The 15,824-nt window shown below is 52.0% G+C and overlaps 1 protein-coding gene across 9 annotated transcripts in view; it reads right to left on the reverse strand.

Moving 5' to 3' along the window:
• Positions 1-15,824, reverse strand: part of MED15 (mediator complex subunit 15) — a 138,816-nt gene that overhangs the window by 47,003 nt on the left and 75,989 nt on the right. Inside the window, exon 1 of one of the 9 annotated variants that reach the window (XM_077654084.1) lies at positions 5,347-5,490. The exons of 7 other annotated variants lie outside the window; for them this stretch is intronic. In XM_077654084.1, the coding sequence (XP_077510210.1) occupies positions 5,347-5,482 (136 nt within the window). In that variant the 5' untranslated portion in view covers positions 5,483-5,490. Of the gene's footprint in view, positions 1-5,346; positions 5,491-15,824 lie in introns of those variants that run through there. One more of the 9 variants, XM_077654082.1, reaches the window with a different exon arrangement.

A 15,824-nucleotide genomic window follows, 5' to 3' on the forward strand; every position in this document is an offset into this window, starting at 1 on the left:
AAAACCTATTCAGAAACACCGTCGAAATTACTCGCTTAATCCCGTTTTGCTCTTAAAATCTATTCAGAAACAAACTAAAGATCTTGGTTTCCGGTCAAGCTTGACTCCTGCTGTGTTCCTGCACCTTGCTCTGTTCCACAAACGGCTAGCAGCATTGTCCGACATTTCTTTGCACTTAGTACGATGCAAAGCATACTATAAAGCATCGTCCATAATAGCCGGCCCGCTTAGTTAAGCCATTTCCCGCTAACACTGTCGACGATGGGTAATTTCAACTCGGAATAAGTGACCGAAATAGTGTTCCAATTGTGCAAAGCTCGAGTTACGATGAGCCTTTTCAATGCACCTCACGGCACCGGTGCCATCAGTTTGAATAAGGCGAGTTCGCATCGACTAGATTCCACTGTACACAACAGTGGTGTGATGAAATTTATTTTTCTCGCCAAAACGACGTTCCATAAATCTTTGACACCGGGTGTACAGACATACAACAAGGACACGTGCCTGCCACCCTGCGTCGGTCGCGTAGGTTCGCCTAATTCACCTTCTTATTAATGGAGGCTGCTGACATTTCCCCAGCGCCGGCCGGCAATACGGCAGCGACGCTTTATTTTTTTGCCCAGGGGGGCCACCTGGCCACACGCGACCGAGAGCGGTCTTTCTATGGATAGCTTTTCCCGCGGCAGGAGGGTTCTGCCTGGCGGCTGCACTACGCGTCCATCTGTTTGAGCAGCACTTAGGCCACATCGTGTACGACGCACACTGAAAGGCGTGCGTAAAAAGCTTGCCCCGCCCGCCCGCAGCGCAATATCCTGCCGTCGCCGCTGCACGGGCGAGTGCATCGTGGGACCGCAGACTCGAGCTAGCGCTGAGTGACGCAGAGTGCGCGGCTTTCTGCAGAAGAAAAAAGATTATGAGAAAAAGAGAGAGAGGCATACGGGACTATACGAGCAGGCCTATATAGTGTATACACACGGCAAGCAGCAGCGGCCACTTCGACGAGTCTCCGCTAAAGCAAGCCATGGAGAATTCTGGTGGGCACGCGCTCAAAAAGGAGAAAAAAAAACAGCAAAAAGAAACGCGCCAACACCACGCGGGTGACGTCACCGGCGCTTGGCCTGCTGGCCTCGCCTACTTTGGAACGTTACGAGGAGGTTTCATCTCCGAAAACACAACTATCGGTACGTGCTGGGATGCCCGACACATAAGTGACAACCGTAGGCAGGAAACGAACAGAAAACTGCGTCCGTGTTCGATCCGGTGCGCCGTCAAGTCCAGTAAACAGCGAGAACCGCGTCATACATCAAAAGCGACGCGCTTAGTAGAGGTTATAGTGATTATGAGTACTAGCCATAGCAGCTGTACTACCGGCAGCTTAACAATGCTTACTGTTTTCGTTACTTAATTTTTCTCGGAAGGCAAGTCACAGTGCGCCATACATGGATGCACAGACCCACTCTGTCGTCCCAGCCACATCTGCCATTTACTTAAGAACAGCAGCGAAGTGTACATTTGTCACCGAATTGACCGCAGAATCACCCCCCCCCCCCCCCCGGTCTCGTCTTTGTTTCTAGCGTTTTCCATCGCATACCGATGCATGGGCAAAGATTAAGCGCGTATGCCCCATTCATTATGTACAAAAAATAATAGTGGTGGTGATCATGAGCTTGGCCAAAGGGCGCCTCTGGCCAACCAGAGGTGGAGTCAACGATCCATTGTGCCCCAGCATTTGACTCCACGGGAACCCGGGCACCACAGCCAGGGGAAAGCCTGTACTACCCATTGGAAAACAGGTTAATAAGTCACCGCTACATGGTAAACTACCACGAAACCACCCTCCACTGTCGAAACGAACGACTCAAATACCCACACACGGACAAATCCCTCACCAAAGTAGAACACGCAGGTTGCCTGGCGGCAACATCAAACGGCTCCTTATACCTACTGCCGGATGCATTGGGCGGAATAGAACTCCGCTGCAATCGCTGCAGTCACTCTAAAAGCAAACCTCAATCACATCCTATTCGAGTGCCCAAGGGACCAACCACCCCTGAGCCTCCAAATCTCAAACCAAAGTCAGTGGGAGACTGCGTTGCTCATGCCTGAACCGGAGGTACAACTCCGTGTAGTGGGATGGGTCCTGGAGGTCGCCAAGCATGGACATTAAGCCACCTAGCGTCGTCGAGAGGGCCCACGAGTCTGTCTAAACCTTGTCTCTAACCCCTACCATCTTTTTCATTTGACAAATAAAATTTTGCTCCTCCTCCCACTGGAAAATGGAGGGTACCTGGCGGCGCTGGGGATCTAACCCTGTACCCGTGCGCCTCCCACAAGCAAGGCGGACGTTCAAACCGCCGCGTTCAGAAAAAAAAAAAAGAATAGATACACTAGAAAAACAAGTAACGTCCGACGACACGCGACCCGATGCCCGAAAGCGCGCGGTGCGCACAGCAGGCATGCCTTGCACGGACAGCAGCCTCCCTTTCGCACGCCAAATCGACGTCGGCGGGCCGAAGCAGAATGGCGCACGAACCGGGCACAGCTCCGAAACCATTCCCGGTTCAACGGCCAGCCTGCCGACAAAGCTAAAAAAAAAATGAAGAGACACTATTCGGAAACGAGCCCGCGAAGCGGGAACAACGTTCTCAACCAGGAAAAAGTCCTGTCAGACGCCGCGTCGTTCAGAGAATGAAGCCGAAAAGAACGCGCACTGCTACCGCCTCGAAGATGCGAGAACTCGCCAACTGCAGACTGCATACAGAGTCACGATCGAGGCCTGAAACCGTATCGACAAAGCGGACTCCTGACACTCCGAAGGGCAGGCCTAGAAGGAAGAACACGCGCAGATTTCAAGTAAAAAAAAAAGGGGGGGGGGGGGCACGAAACTAACGGCGTTAAAGGGGACTGGGACTGGCGTCCGGCGCGCCTAATTCCCTCGCTCAAAGTGCCGGTGCGTGCATTTTGTTCTCGTGGTGTATACAGCCCGATAGCTGCTGCCGGCCGCTGGGTGCCGCAGCGACCGCTGGCTGTACAGGCTGCATTTGGTAGACAGGCAGCCCCCGACTGTATGCACACGGTGCACTGAGCCGTACTGGCTGCATTTGGCAAACAGGCAGCCCCGACTGTGTACACACGGAGCATTCAGCCGTACTGGCTGCATTTAGCCCCGACTGTATACACACGGTGCATTCTGTCGTACTGGCTGCATTTGGCAAACAGTCAGCCCCGACTGTATACACACGGTAAACTAAACTTTACAGGTGTCCCTTTCCAGATGGCGTCTGTTAACTACCTTCACTGACGGGGGACGCAGCTATTGCGGGCGCATGCGGCGACAGCCGAACAATCGACTTCACCGTGCGTCCTCGTGTTCAGCTTAATAAAATTCCGAAGGCCGCAGACATGGCGAAATGACAATCCTGCGAAACATGAGCGCACACATGCAGTGCCGCCAGACGTTCTGCAGACGAATTTCCCAATACTCATCTATATAATATTACCATATTATCACTACCGTTTTTCAAAAGCATGACCTTTACCGTGAATAAACGCGCAGAGTTTGGCAACGATTGTGTGATAGCGAGTTTCGAGCACTTTTCTTCAAAACACAGCTTCGTTCAAAAGTCTCTGGGCTGCATGGTGTGCTTCTTGAGCGCTATGATGGGAGCCTTACAGTGGACTTAAAAGAAAAAAAAGGTGCTAAAACGTGCGAACTAGGGCTATCCTCCTCAAACCGCAAAGATAAACTCCTTAGGGCTTATCTCTGTATCTCTGCAGACAGAAGATAAGCCCCTGAGGACACAGCTGAGCAGCAAACAAAGAGGGCTGAAGGCTTCTGACCAAGGGTGTACTACGCTAACTCGGCGCTGTCTAGTGTCCTTGCAATGAGACAGCACTCTTTTAAGGACTGTCCAATGTTCTGTAGATTATTTCCCATGGACATTCTGGAGAAGTCTGGACTAACATTCATAAGTCTGTCGGCACACGCGTCTTCGCGGAATGTTGTATTATACGATTTCCTCGCCGCCTTCATCACAAGCTGTCGCGGTCCTTGCGGAATAAACAAGCGCATAAAACCCTTTTGCCTTTTCCAGACACGGCGGCAAGAAAACGCAAAACAACCTCATACTCAATTCCAGACGCACTTTACCTCTTCAGGCCTTTTTTTTTCTCCAAACACTGACTGGCTACAGGACGGATGGAGCGCACATGAAACCGAACAACATGCACCGTAAAACCGGCAATAAGGTTACGCCTATAATCCCCAGAATCAAGAGCAAAGGGTCCAGTGGAGGACAGATGCCTCTTAGGCCGGGCCCGGTTATCTGCAGTCACCACAGCCCTGTGCCTCACGCGGTCACCCTAACCTGATCTCTTCACCAGATTACCACGTAGCCACCCAGAGTCCCTGACACACTCTGAACCATGGTTCCCACTTGTCGGATCTCGGGACCGCGAAGCTTTCCTTTCGACTTGAAATGGAATAACATTGACTCGCGTTTGTTCCCCATCTCTTCTCTCTGCCCTTGATGTTTACTTACAGATGCATTCCCCGAAATGCGGGGAGGGGGGATAAAAATTTCAAGATGATGAAAGCATATAAACGGAGCAAAAGACAGGCGCCAATCAAAGGCGCTGCGAATTTAAGCGCCAGCTCGTCGATCCACCTCGTCTCGCTGCGATTTTAACTATCAACTAGGTGGTTAACCATGCAGCATCGTTGAGATTATGTCATTGACCAAACACGAAACGCAGATTGGGCTGACGTGTGGAATAATCTCACTGTACGGGGGCGTCTTTTGAATTCAATCTCCAGCGGAATACGGCCACCGCTGCAGGCACCCAACCCGAGAACTTCGAGCTCACAATGCCACAATGTTCACTGGGTATCGCACCCTAAACGCAGTGGTTACTGCACTCGGTGGGCGCTGTACTTAATCGCAACAGCTCTCAGTGGCATAACTGCTCAGTGGTAATACCACTCAGTGACAAAATCCCTCAGGGACGACAACACACAGTGACAACACCACCCAGTGACTATTTCTCAGTGGCAACACTCCTTGGTGCCTACACACCTCAGTGGCAACACACTTCAGTGGCAACACCACTCAGTAGCATCACCACTTAGTGGCAAGACCCCTCAGTGGCAGGACCAATCAGTGGCGCCACCACCACTAATTGGGAACATCCCTCAGTGGCATCACCACTCATTGGCATCACCACTCACTGCCACCATCACTCAGTGGCAACGCTACTCAGTAGCCACTGAGTCACCGACCACTGCGGCCGATATGCACAGAATACGCGGTCGTTTAAGGAAGGCAAAGAAGAAGCAAGTCCGCTTACAGCCCTTGGCCGCACGTTTCCGGGGCGCGCCCTGCGCGGAGCCCGCGAAGGGGCGTGAAGCCGCTGCCACGGCATCCGGCGGCGACGACTGCGACACGAACGAGGCCGCCCGCCACCGCGCTGCTAGCTCCTTCATACCGAGCGCCAACTATGCAGGCAGGAGAACGGAGAGCGCGGGAGACGCCTCGGGAGCACGCGCGACATTTCCCGACGATCCACCGTCAACGGGAGCAAAAAAAAAAAAAGAAATAAAGAAAACCCCGCAACGTGAAACAATGAGCGTCGCTTCTCTAATATTCAGTGCATGGCGTACAAAGACAGAGCGCCAGTTGAGAACTCGAGGCGACTATCAGCAGCCGGCGCGAACGCGAGAAGAAAAGACCATCTGTCGCTCGCGATATTCGGGATTGAGATGAATGGTGATGTATCACCGGGTAATACATACCGGCATCACGGAACTGACGCGCGCGCAGCTTCGCGGAAGGGGGTGATGACGACAATTGAACACACATGTGGAACAAAGGGCATTCCATTCTTTCTTTTTAAACATCAAAACAGCAGGAAAAAGCTAAGTGAAACGCATATACACACATAGGCACGACGAAAGGCCTTTTGCAGAGGTGAAGATATATATATATATATCAGTGAACACGTGATACTATCACAGAGCCGGTAAAACTCCGAAGGCCGGTTAAGACTTCGAGGGCCGGTTATAAGTTACAAACTTGCAGGGCGGTTATACCTTTGTGGGTCGGTTATCACCACGGGCATACGGCCCAACTCTTGTTAGTAACGCGCATTCGTTCCCCGAAAATGACGCGTCTCAGAAATACTGAAAACCAGAACGATGCCGTCCTTCAGCGCCAACAATGGCAGTGAATGTGTACAGCCTACAGAGTTTCCTTTTGAGCCAAGCATACTGGAGCATTTGCGGCAGCGTCTTGAAAAGTGAGGACGAGACTTTTGACCTCAACGAAAAGCAAATCATATAATGGCCTGAACACTTTTAACCCTGCACACGCACATTTAGTGACGCGCGGACGCTAGTCTGGCGATCTCGGACGTATCGCGGGTTTACAGTAAAGTGTAGACAAGCCACAGAGGACAACAATTAAATAGTGTGCACTATACAGCACAACGGATAGTGCCTCAGCGGTGCGAGGGAACATCGAGTGGAGCACGCGCTTTGCAGCGACAGCGCACAAAAGCACGCATGCATCGAGCTATATTACTCAGACACGCGCCGAATAAAAGGTCACGCTCCCACGGAAGGATACATTACACGGCGAAGCAAGGAGCGCTGCTTAAGCGACAGCTGCAGCTAAGCAGACACCTTTCTTGCACGTTCAGTTCGTATACGCTAAACCGTATGCGCTTTCGGGTAGCTTTAGCTGCGCTGTCGCCGGGTGCATGCACCGGTTTTCAGGCAATTTAGAGCGCCGTTCTTTCTAGCGAGAGAACGTCGCCGCCGATAAGGAGCCAAGTCTACACAGCTGGAAGCTATCCCGCCACGGCACGGATAGGTCCTCGGCCACCCCGTCCTTAATTAGCCAAAATCGCGCTATCCGGAAAGGATAGCGACCCACAGCTATCGATCCTCACACCCCCGGCAACTGGTGGGCGCACCGATCGCGGGGCATTCGCTAAGAACCGTCTATTTATTTATTTATATTTTTACAAACAAGCTCAAAACAACCTCGCGATAAAAAATGCGGGTGATGATTCAGCTCAAGCCGTGGGTGGCTTCAGATGCCGCAAAGGCCTGCGCCACGTTTCTGCACACCGTGCAAGCCGTGGAACGAGTTCCAATCAATGCCGCATTTCAATGCCGGACCCGAGCGGAGAATCGCGTTGCAAAATATCGCTCCCCGCCGGCGCCTGCGAGCCGCGGGATAAGTCCCAGCTTCGCGCTACCATATGCCGCACCGCAGTGAGGCCCCAGCATGCGCTGTTAGCGGCTCGAGGTAGCGGTTAATAGAGAGCTTTAGCATAGCGTGTACCCTCTACAGTCGCCGCCGCTTATCGCTGCAAAGGTCGATGGATATCAGACAGCGGTTTCTACCCGTGTTAATTTAACACAACGCAACTTCGCACTAAGCGGTTGAGGAGGAGAGAGTTGGGGGGGGGGGGTCAAAAAGCGATCACCACATGCAGCTATCGCCTTGTCACGTGCGGACAAACCGTAGCGGTCCCATTACCACAGACCCACGACTGGAAGTTGGCAGAAGGCATTCAGAACAGCAGATTCAAAGCAGCAGACGACAGAGGGCCGGCTCAAGCGTGTTTTCCAGGAGGTTCGCATCCGACGTTCGGGATCTGAAACCGGTAAAGACGGCCGAGACTTTCAAAACGTCAAGGCAAGGATGCCATCGGTGCCAACGTTAACAGATTTACTTTGGTCGGCGCATCCTGTCGACGGTGGAACGCAGACGGCGGCACAGAGGAAAACGATATGTACGAAACCGATCATCGGCTCACAGCGATGTCCGTTCGGCAATAAGTGATATTCTGAGCTAAAAGTAGAATATTGCCTCTATCCACTCGATTCAAAGCCGTTCCGTTGACGATGAAGTCGAGACCATTACGGACTCCGTGGTCGCTGCGTGTAAATGCATGGCAGTGTAGTATTGCCCCCGAAATCAACGCCTAAGACAGTGTCTACGCCAACGCGGTTTGCTTCTGAAGGCGCTCTGTGGAAAGATACTGGTACATTTCTTTGTGTATTTTACCAGCTTATAAAAAGCTTCAATTTCCATCAAAGCAGTCTACATGTGCCAACTTTAATTTGTCCTCAGTTAGGGCTACTTCCAGGAGAGAAAGAAAGGAAGGCGGGAAGACAACCGCTTTCCCTCGCAAAAAATTCCCCATGGCAAAACAGTGAGCACCATCCCTATCTCCCGTTCCTCCAAGAGCCGCTCATAAATCCGCCCCTACCTTCAGTGTTCCTTCAAGACAGACAAGCGCCTTCTGGAATCGGCTTTCGACTGGCCTACGCCAGCTCGACAGGCTCCGACAACACTAAGCTCCGGGTCTCGCCGAGAGACACCGCATGCGTACGCGTCCTTCGGGTGCAGAAAAAAAAAGAAAGGACAGTGACTGTAACGGCGCCGGCCGCGTCTTCGAGACGCGACGTGCGTTGACCTCCCCGAGTGAACAGGGTGGGAAAACGTAACGGCACCACCGGCCACACAGTTACCTGCCAGCCCAGCTCTACTGCGGCAGCTGCTTCGCAGACACGGCGACGAATGGCAAAAAAAAAAAAGAAACAGAAGACCAAGAGTGGAGGAGCAGCAGCCGCCAGCCACCTTCGACTGCGTTCCGCAATGCGCGCAACCTCATCGTCCAGACCAGACGCGCAGAAGAAACAGCCACCGCCAGATGCCGCCGCATACGCTCCGTCCATCAGGTGGGAGGAAGAGGTGGAAAGAAAAAGGAACGGAAAGTTTATAGAGACCGAGAAAAGCAGAGAAAACGAGAGGAAGGGAGGCGCGCGTAGCGGCGTGCCGTATGGGGCGATCGTGGTCACGTGCCGAGGCGCGCTCGGAGAGACCGGTTCGGTCCGAAGCGGAGCAACCGGACGGCGGCGAAGACTAGAGGGGTGTCCCGTTCACATGCAAGCGCGTACGGAAACGCCCTAGACCAGCCATCCGCGCGCGGGCGCGGATAAAAAGAAAGAAAAAAAGCGGCTTCCATCACCCGTTCCTCCTCCTCCTCCTCTTGTAACGCCGGGACAACCCTTTTCCTTTTAGCTGCGTCCCCCCCCCCCCCTCTCATGCCCTCTTTCACCTCCTATTCGTGTCGCAAGACTGGTATGTGCGAAACGGCCTGGGCTTCTTGCATGCCCGCCATCGATAAAGCTCCGCCACGGCGGCTGAGCGGCCGCTACGCAGCTCCCTTGCAGTAGAGCTAAGCGCCAGTTAGCGGAATTCCATTCCACCCCCCCCCCCCCCCCCCCCCCAGGGCAGCGGCGACGGCCGCATTCCAATGGAGAACTAAATGCAAAACCTCTTGCGTGTACCGAGATTTTAGTGCGCATTAAAGAACCTCCCACATGTCTGGCGCAGGCTCTTAGAAAAAAACATTAGGTACACTCGCACCCGTTATCCACTATCTCTCCTCAGGTATGCCCACGAAGTTTGGTACGTAAGGCTTAGCAAAGCAAGCAAGTCGCTGCTGAGATACTGGCGACGAACGACAGTGAGTTCTTCAGTCTGCACTCACACACGACTAGAAAAATTTTGAGGCCGTCCTGGAGGTCGACTAAGTAAAAAAAAAAGATAAAGAACTCCGGATTTTTTTTTTTTTGCATCCACTCACCCGAAAAACCATCCCCTCACCGCCTACCCATGAAAGGGGCGGAAGGTGCGAATTATGCCCGCTACAGGCTTACATCGCATGACTACAGATGGCAGCACCATTTCGAGGGACGCACACTCGCCAGCCCACGTGACACGGACCTGGCACAGAGAACCAGAAGGGAAAGCCGGAGGCTCTACACTTCATCCACCGTGGAGCGGCGCAGGACTGCCGGGAAGACTAGGCTTCTTACTTGCCTTGGCTACTGTCGGGCACGAAACCTGGAACGAGCAGTAAAAATACCGACTCTTCTCGAGGCAAACCTCCTCCAAGAAATGCCGTGAAAGTTTCCACACCAGCCTAACACCGAACTTGCGTTAAATCTACAGAAGCAGTGAAGAACGCAGTATCGAAACAACTTTAATCCGAGCACAGAGGAGAGCATCGCTAAGCGACCACCAATTACGAGGTACAGTCCACGCCTTCGGCCTAACACTATAGCCAAGCCATGACGGGAAACCTAGTCTTCCCGGCATTCCCGCGGTGGATGAAGTGCTCTTTAAGAAACGGGCATAGACGGTGGCGCCAGCTTTCCCTCTACAATCTAAACAGGGACTACGCTAGAAGACAGCTTACTTCACATTTTACTCCTTTCCGTTTTGAGTGTAGATAATATTTAGAAACTATATGGGGCCTCCTGGATAACATTATCATGGAGGGATAATGCGCGGTCCTTTGGGTGGGGAGTGTCAAGAAGACAACTACGGCGGGCATCAATTCCCTCCCGAGCTCAGAAATAGTTGTAAGAGTGGCCGCTGAAAGGCGTTGGGTCAGCGCTCTTTGCACATCTCTCCTTAGAAAGGCTGACAAATCAGGCACCTAACGCCCCTGACACCGGCCCGCCGGGCGAGTCGCGCTCTGCGACTTCGCCCCCAGCCCGGGCAAACACGGTGAATGCGCTTGCGACGCACCGCGGGTGTGTCAGGTGCGCTCCAGTTCCTGCTACGCGTCCGCTGCGCCTCGTTTCACGGCGACGCTTCTTGAAATATTCAGGCCGGTTATGCGTCTCTCGTACGCCGGAGATAAGCGCAGGGAAAGTAGGAACGGGCGCCAGCTGCTTCATTAGAGAGAGAGAGAGAGAAAAAAAAATATGAAGACGCCCCCTTCCCAGGCGACAGCGCATTTTGTCTGCGCTTCCTCCTGCATGTGCTCTCCGTACTTCTGTCTAAACGCGAGAAGGAACTGCACGGTGGTGGAGTCCGAATGTGCGTAAAGATCGTCTCTAGAGCAGCGATATTTCGAAAGCTTGCCGAGCTGTCACCGGATGACGCTTTTTTTCACCCGGCCCTTATGCTAACTGCGTATTAAAACGTACAGAACAACATATGGCTTCCAAAAGAGTAGAAAACATGCCATCACGTATGCTAAATGCTATTTGTTTCAATAATATTGCCCTAGGAGCCACCTCTTACAAGAACCTGTTGGAATATTTCTTTTTTTTTTTACTAATTGAAACTCCACTGCGTTTGTAAAGCAAAATAAATGCAACGTCCGCTTATTTACTCCGCGTATGTATTTTATTTTTCTTACGGGAAGTGCCTGTCGTGATCCTGAGTAATACTGTACAACACGTATTTATTGCAAGTTGTGTGACCCACTGTTTTGCTGGCAAAGTTAGCGGCTGGGAGTCTATGGCCGAGCCAAGCTGTCCAAGAGGCAGCTATTACTACGGGCACCCTGCCACTATGTACATTTCGGTGGTGAAATAGAATTATCATTATTATTATTAACAATAATATTACGCCAAAGGGTGCATGTACCATGAAAGTTCCATTAGAACAAAGTTAGGCCATATACTGGCGTATCGTACCAATTGTATAAAAAAAAAGCTCGCACACGGCCTCCTACAACGGGACAGACGAAACAAAATGAACAGGATGCACAGAGATGGGCCCAGACGTCACGAACGTCTTCGACAGTTCTCGTCCCGCAAGCTTCAATGCACTACGATGAGGACTATTTCCTGCTGTTTTGCCAAACTGTCTGCTCTTATGACCAAAATTTCACTCTTTCGCCCGAAATCTGCTCTCCTGCACAAGATCTGATCATACGCCCAAAATTCTGCCCTTTCGCCAGAAATCAGCTCTCGCGCAAATTTCTGCTATTTTGCCCAAATTTCTCAGGACGCAATGGCAAACTCCCAAACCCAAGAGCGCTTCGCACGCACACAAACTGCGGAGGAAGATTCTCTCCCATTTCAGTATTATCGACCATTTCAACGACCGATAAAAACTCACAGGACGATCACGACTGTGTAACGCGAGATTCAGCGATAGCTGTTTAGGCGTTTAGTCACGTGACCACTACATCAATGGTCACGTGATGCACCCCTGCACTGGCAGGCGACTGTTCCAAACAGAGCCACCCGTAGGCTTATGCGAGCCAGGTTGACCGGTTACGCCGACGGCAACGAGAAAGCCAGGGACGGGCGCCTAACAGCTACCGCTGTAAAAATTTTCCTGTACTCTGTATGAGCTACCATGTATTGCAATCCCATCAACATGTTTTACGGTACTCGTTCCATTACTGTAGTCTGTACTGCTGCATGTTTTTATCACACTATGTCCTCACTTGACTACTATTTCAATTTGTTACAGTTTCTTTAGCTTAGTTCTGTTATTAGTTTCCCTTAGCATGTATGTATGACCGCCGGTCACTCGTATATACCCACGCCCTCTCCCCTTTACGTAATGTCCCTACGGGACCCTTAAGAGTTAGTAAATGATGATGATTTTCCCATCATTTTTTGTTTTCTCAGAGCGGTCCTCGCGCTATCAATATAATCCCCGCCGCGATTACGAAAGCCGCCCAAGAACAGCGCCTCAAGCTCCCCTATCGGCCCGATACAGATCTTCCCTCTGTATCAGCCACTCTGTGCACGCCTAGGACAGAGTGCATGTCCACTGACCACGGGTCAGCAAAGACGTGCGTCAACTGGCGCAGCTAGACCTCGCACACGCGCTGCGACAGAGTACGGGACTGCCTGCGAGCAAACAGCGTATACAGGACCAGAATAGACACTGCGTGATGTGCGACCGGAGCAGCGACGCCGTGGTCATGGGACACTGCACTGTGCACACACGCACGATCAGTTCCTCCGTGATTTTTTTTTTTAGTGATCCTGTTCAAGGCACCGGCCACAGCTCACTCGTTCAAGGGTACAAAAATGAACGGCCGCTCGCTGCGCTATATAAGTAATTTACCGCTATTCCAGCAACCGGCGTACGTGTAATGGAAGCGGAAGGGAAGGTGCATTAAGAGAACTTCCTTAGCGCTCCGTTACCGTACGCCGCTACACGCTAACGCGTACAGGGCGCTAGCTGCATGCACGCGAACCAGGTGCATGAGGTCTAAGTGGAATGGTTCACATTACCGTTACCACATAAGGGCGCTAGCTGCATGCACGCGAACCAGGTGCATGAGCTCTAAGTGGAATGGTTCACATTACCGTTACCACATAAGGGCGCTAGCTGCATGCACGCGAACCAGGTGCATGAGCTCTAAGTGGAATGGTTCACATTACCATTACCACATAAGGGCGCTAGCTGCATGCACGCGAACCAGGTGCATGAGCTCTAAGTGGAATGGTTCACATTACCGTTACCACATAAGGGCGCTAGCTGCATGCACTCGAACCAGGTACATGAGCTCTAAGTGGAATGGTTCACATTACCATTACCACATAACGGCGCTAGCTGCATGCACTCGAACCAGGTACATGAGCTCTAAGTGGAATGGTTCACATTACCGTTACCACATAAGGGCGCTAGCTGCATGCACGCGAACCAGGTGCATGAGCTCTAAGTGGAATGGTTCACATTACCGTTACCACATAAGGGCGCTAGCTGCATGCACGCGAACCAGGTACGAGCTCTAAGTGGAATGGTTCACATTACCGTTACCACATAAGGGCGCTAGCTGCATGCACGCGAACCAGGTGCATGAGCTCTAAGTGGAATTGTTCACATTACCGTTACCACATAAGGGCGCTAGCTGCATGCACGCGAACCAGGTGCATGAGCTCTAAGTGGAATGGTTCACATTACCGTTATCACATAAGGGTGCTAGCTGCATGCACGCGAACCAGGTGCATGAGCTCTAAGTGGAATGGTTCACATTACCGTTACCACATAAGGGCGCTAGCTGCATGCACGCGAACCAGGTGCATGAGCTCTAAGTGGAATTGTTCACATTACCGTTACCACATAAGGGCGCTAGCTGCATGCACGCGAACCAGGTGCATGAGCTCTAAGTGGAATGGTTCACATTACCGTTACCACATAAGGGTGCTAGCTGCATGCACGCGAACCAGGTGCATGAGCTCTAAGTGGAATGGTTCACATTACCGTTACCACATAAGGGCGCTAGCTGCATGCACGCGAACCAGGTGCATGAGCTCTAAGTGGAATGGTTCACATTACCGTTACCACATAAGGGCGCTAGCTGCATGCACGCGAAGCAGGTACATTAGCTCTAATTGGAATGGTTCACATTACCATTACCACATAAGGGCGCTAGCTGCATGCACGCGAACCAGGTGCATGAGCTCTAAGTGGAATGGTTCACATTACCGTTACCACATAAGGGCGCTAGCTGCATGCACGCGAACCAGGTGCATGAGCTCTAAGTGGAATGGTTCACATTACCGTTACCACATAAGGGTGCTAGCTGCATGCACGCGAACCAGGTGCATGAGCTCTAAGTGGAATGGTTCACATTACCGTTACCACATAAGGGCGCTAGCTGCATGCACGCGAACCAGGTGCATGAGCTCTAAGTGGAATGGTTCACATTACCGTTACCACATAAGGGCGCTAGCTGCATGCACGCGAAGCAGGTACATGAGCTCTAATTGGAATGGTTCACATTACCATTACCACATAAGGGCGCTAGCTGCATGCACGCGAACCAGGTGCATGAGCTCTAAGTGGAATGGTTCACATTACCGTTACCACGTTATCTCTGCCGTTCGCAAGACTGCACGGCGCATGGACCTAAGGCACGCGCAAAGCAGCGGTTAACGGTAAACAAATTGTGATTGTGGAGCTTGAAAACCGATGCGTGTGATACGGGGTCACTGTAGTGGACGGAGGGCTCCGGATTAATTTAGGCGACCTGGGATTTTTTTTTCTAACGCGCACTGACAATTCACGGTGTACGCGGTCGTTTTTATAATTCGCCTCCTTCAAGATACGGCAGCCGCGGCCGGGATCGAAACCGCGAAGTTGGAATCAGAGGCCAAGAGCCACTGAGCAACAGTGGTGGGTGGTCAACGGTGTAGCGGTGCGGTAGAACCGTGCCGGCGCGGTACGATTGCGCAAATCGCGCTAACGTGCAAGTGCATCCCGTTAGACGGGCGCACAACAAAAGAGGAGGAAAGAAAGAGAGAGAGAGATACTGCGAGGCCGGCACGCCCTCCGGGAGAGCCCACGGAAAAGGGGTCGCCGCCAAGGCGACGCAACAATGCGCGCGCATTCTGCTCACCCACTAAACACATTAGGACTAGCGCGCTCATCCGCCTTTCAATAAGGGCTCCCCCTTTTTTCATTTCCCTGCCCCGTCAATGCCACCGCTCTCCGCTGCCTAGCTGAAAACGAGCAGCGGCTCTTCGAACCCGGAGCTGCATCCTCAACGCACCCTCACAAGCAGTTTGCAGTAGTGTGGAACTTGCAGCTCTCTGGTTCAATCAGCGCTGCTGTGGAGCCCAACAGGCAGTTCTTCGAATTATGAACCGTGAAGAACTGTTTTAGAACAATTATTACAGTGATTGAATAGGCAGTTAGGGCCGGTGTTTTTAATGTACGTACACCGAGCGTTTCGATCACTAGTTATATTGACGGTGAAAACTCGCACGGACCCAGCTCAGTGGAGGCCTGCTGGCACAAACATGGAAACTGTGTTGTTTCCCCAACCAAGCGAAGCAGTTAGACTTGAAAGTCCTCGAATAGCTTCACGTCGAATCACTTCGTAGCGAAAAAAAAGAAGAAAAAAAAAGAAAAGTTAAGAGACACCAAGCGCCACTGGCTGCGAAGTTAGAGCAGCTGACTATTGGTACTCCTTCCTCCCCGTAGATGGAGCCACCAGTCGACAAATACGGGCGCGGAAGAACACATTTACGAAGT

The sequence above is a fragment of the Amblyomma americanum genome, chromosome 2 (assembly GCF_052857255.1).
Source record: "Amblyomma americanum isolate KBUSLIRL-KWMA chromosome 2, ASM5285725v1, whole genome shotgun sequence".
NCBI classification, from domain to species: domain Eukaryota; kingdom Metazoa; phylum Arthropoda; class Arachnida; order Ixodida; family Ixodidae; genus Amblyomma; species Amblyomma americanum.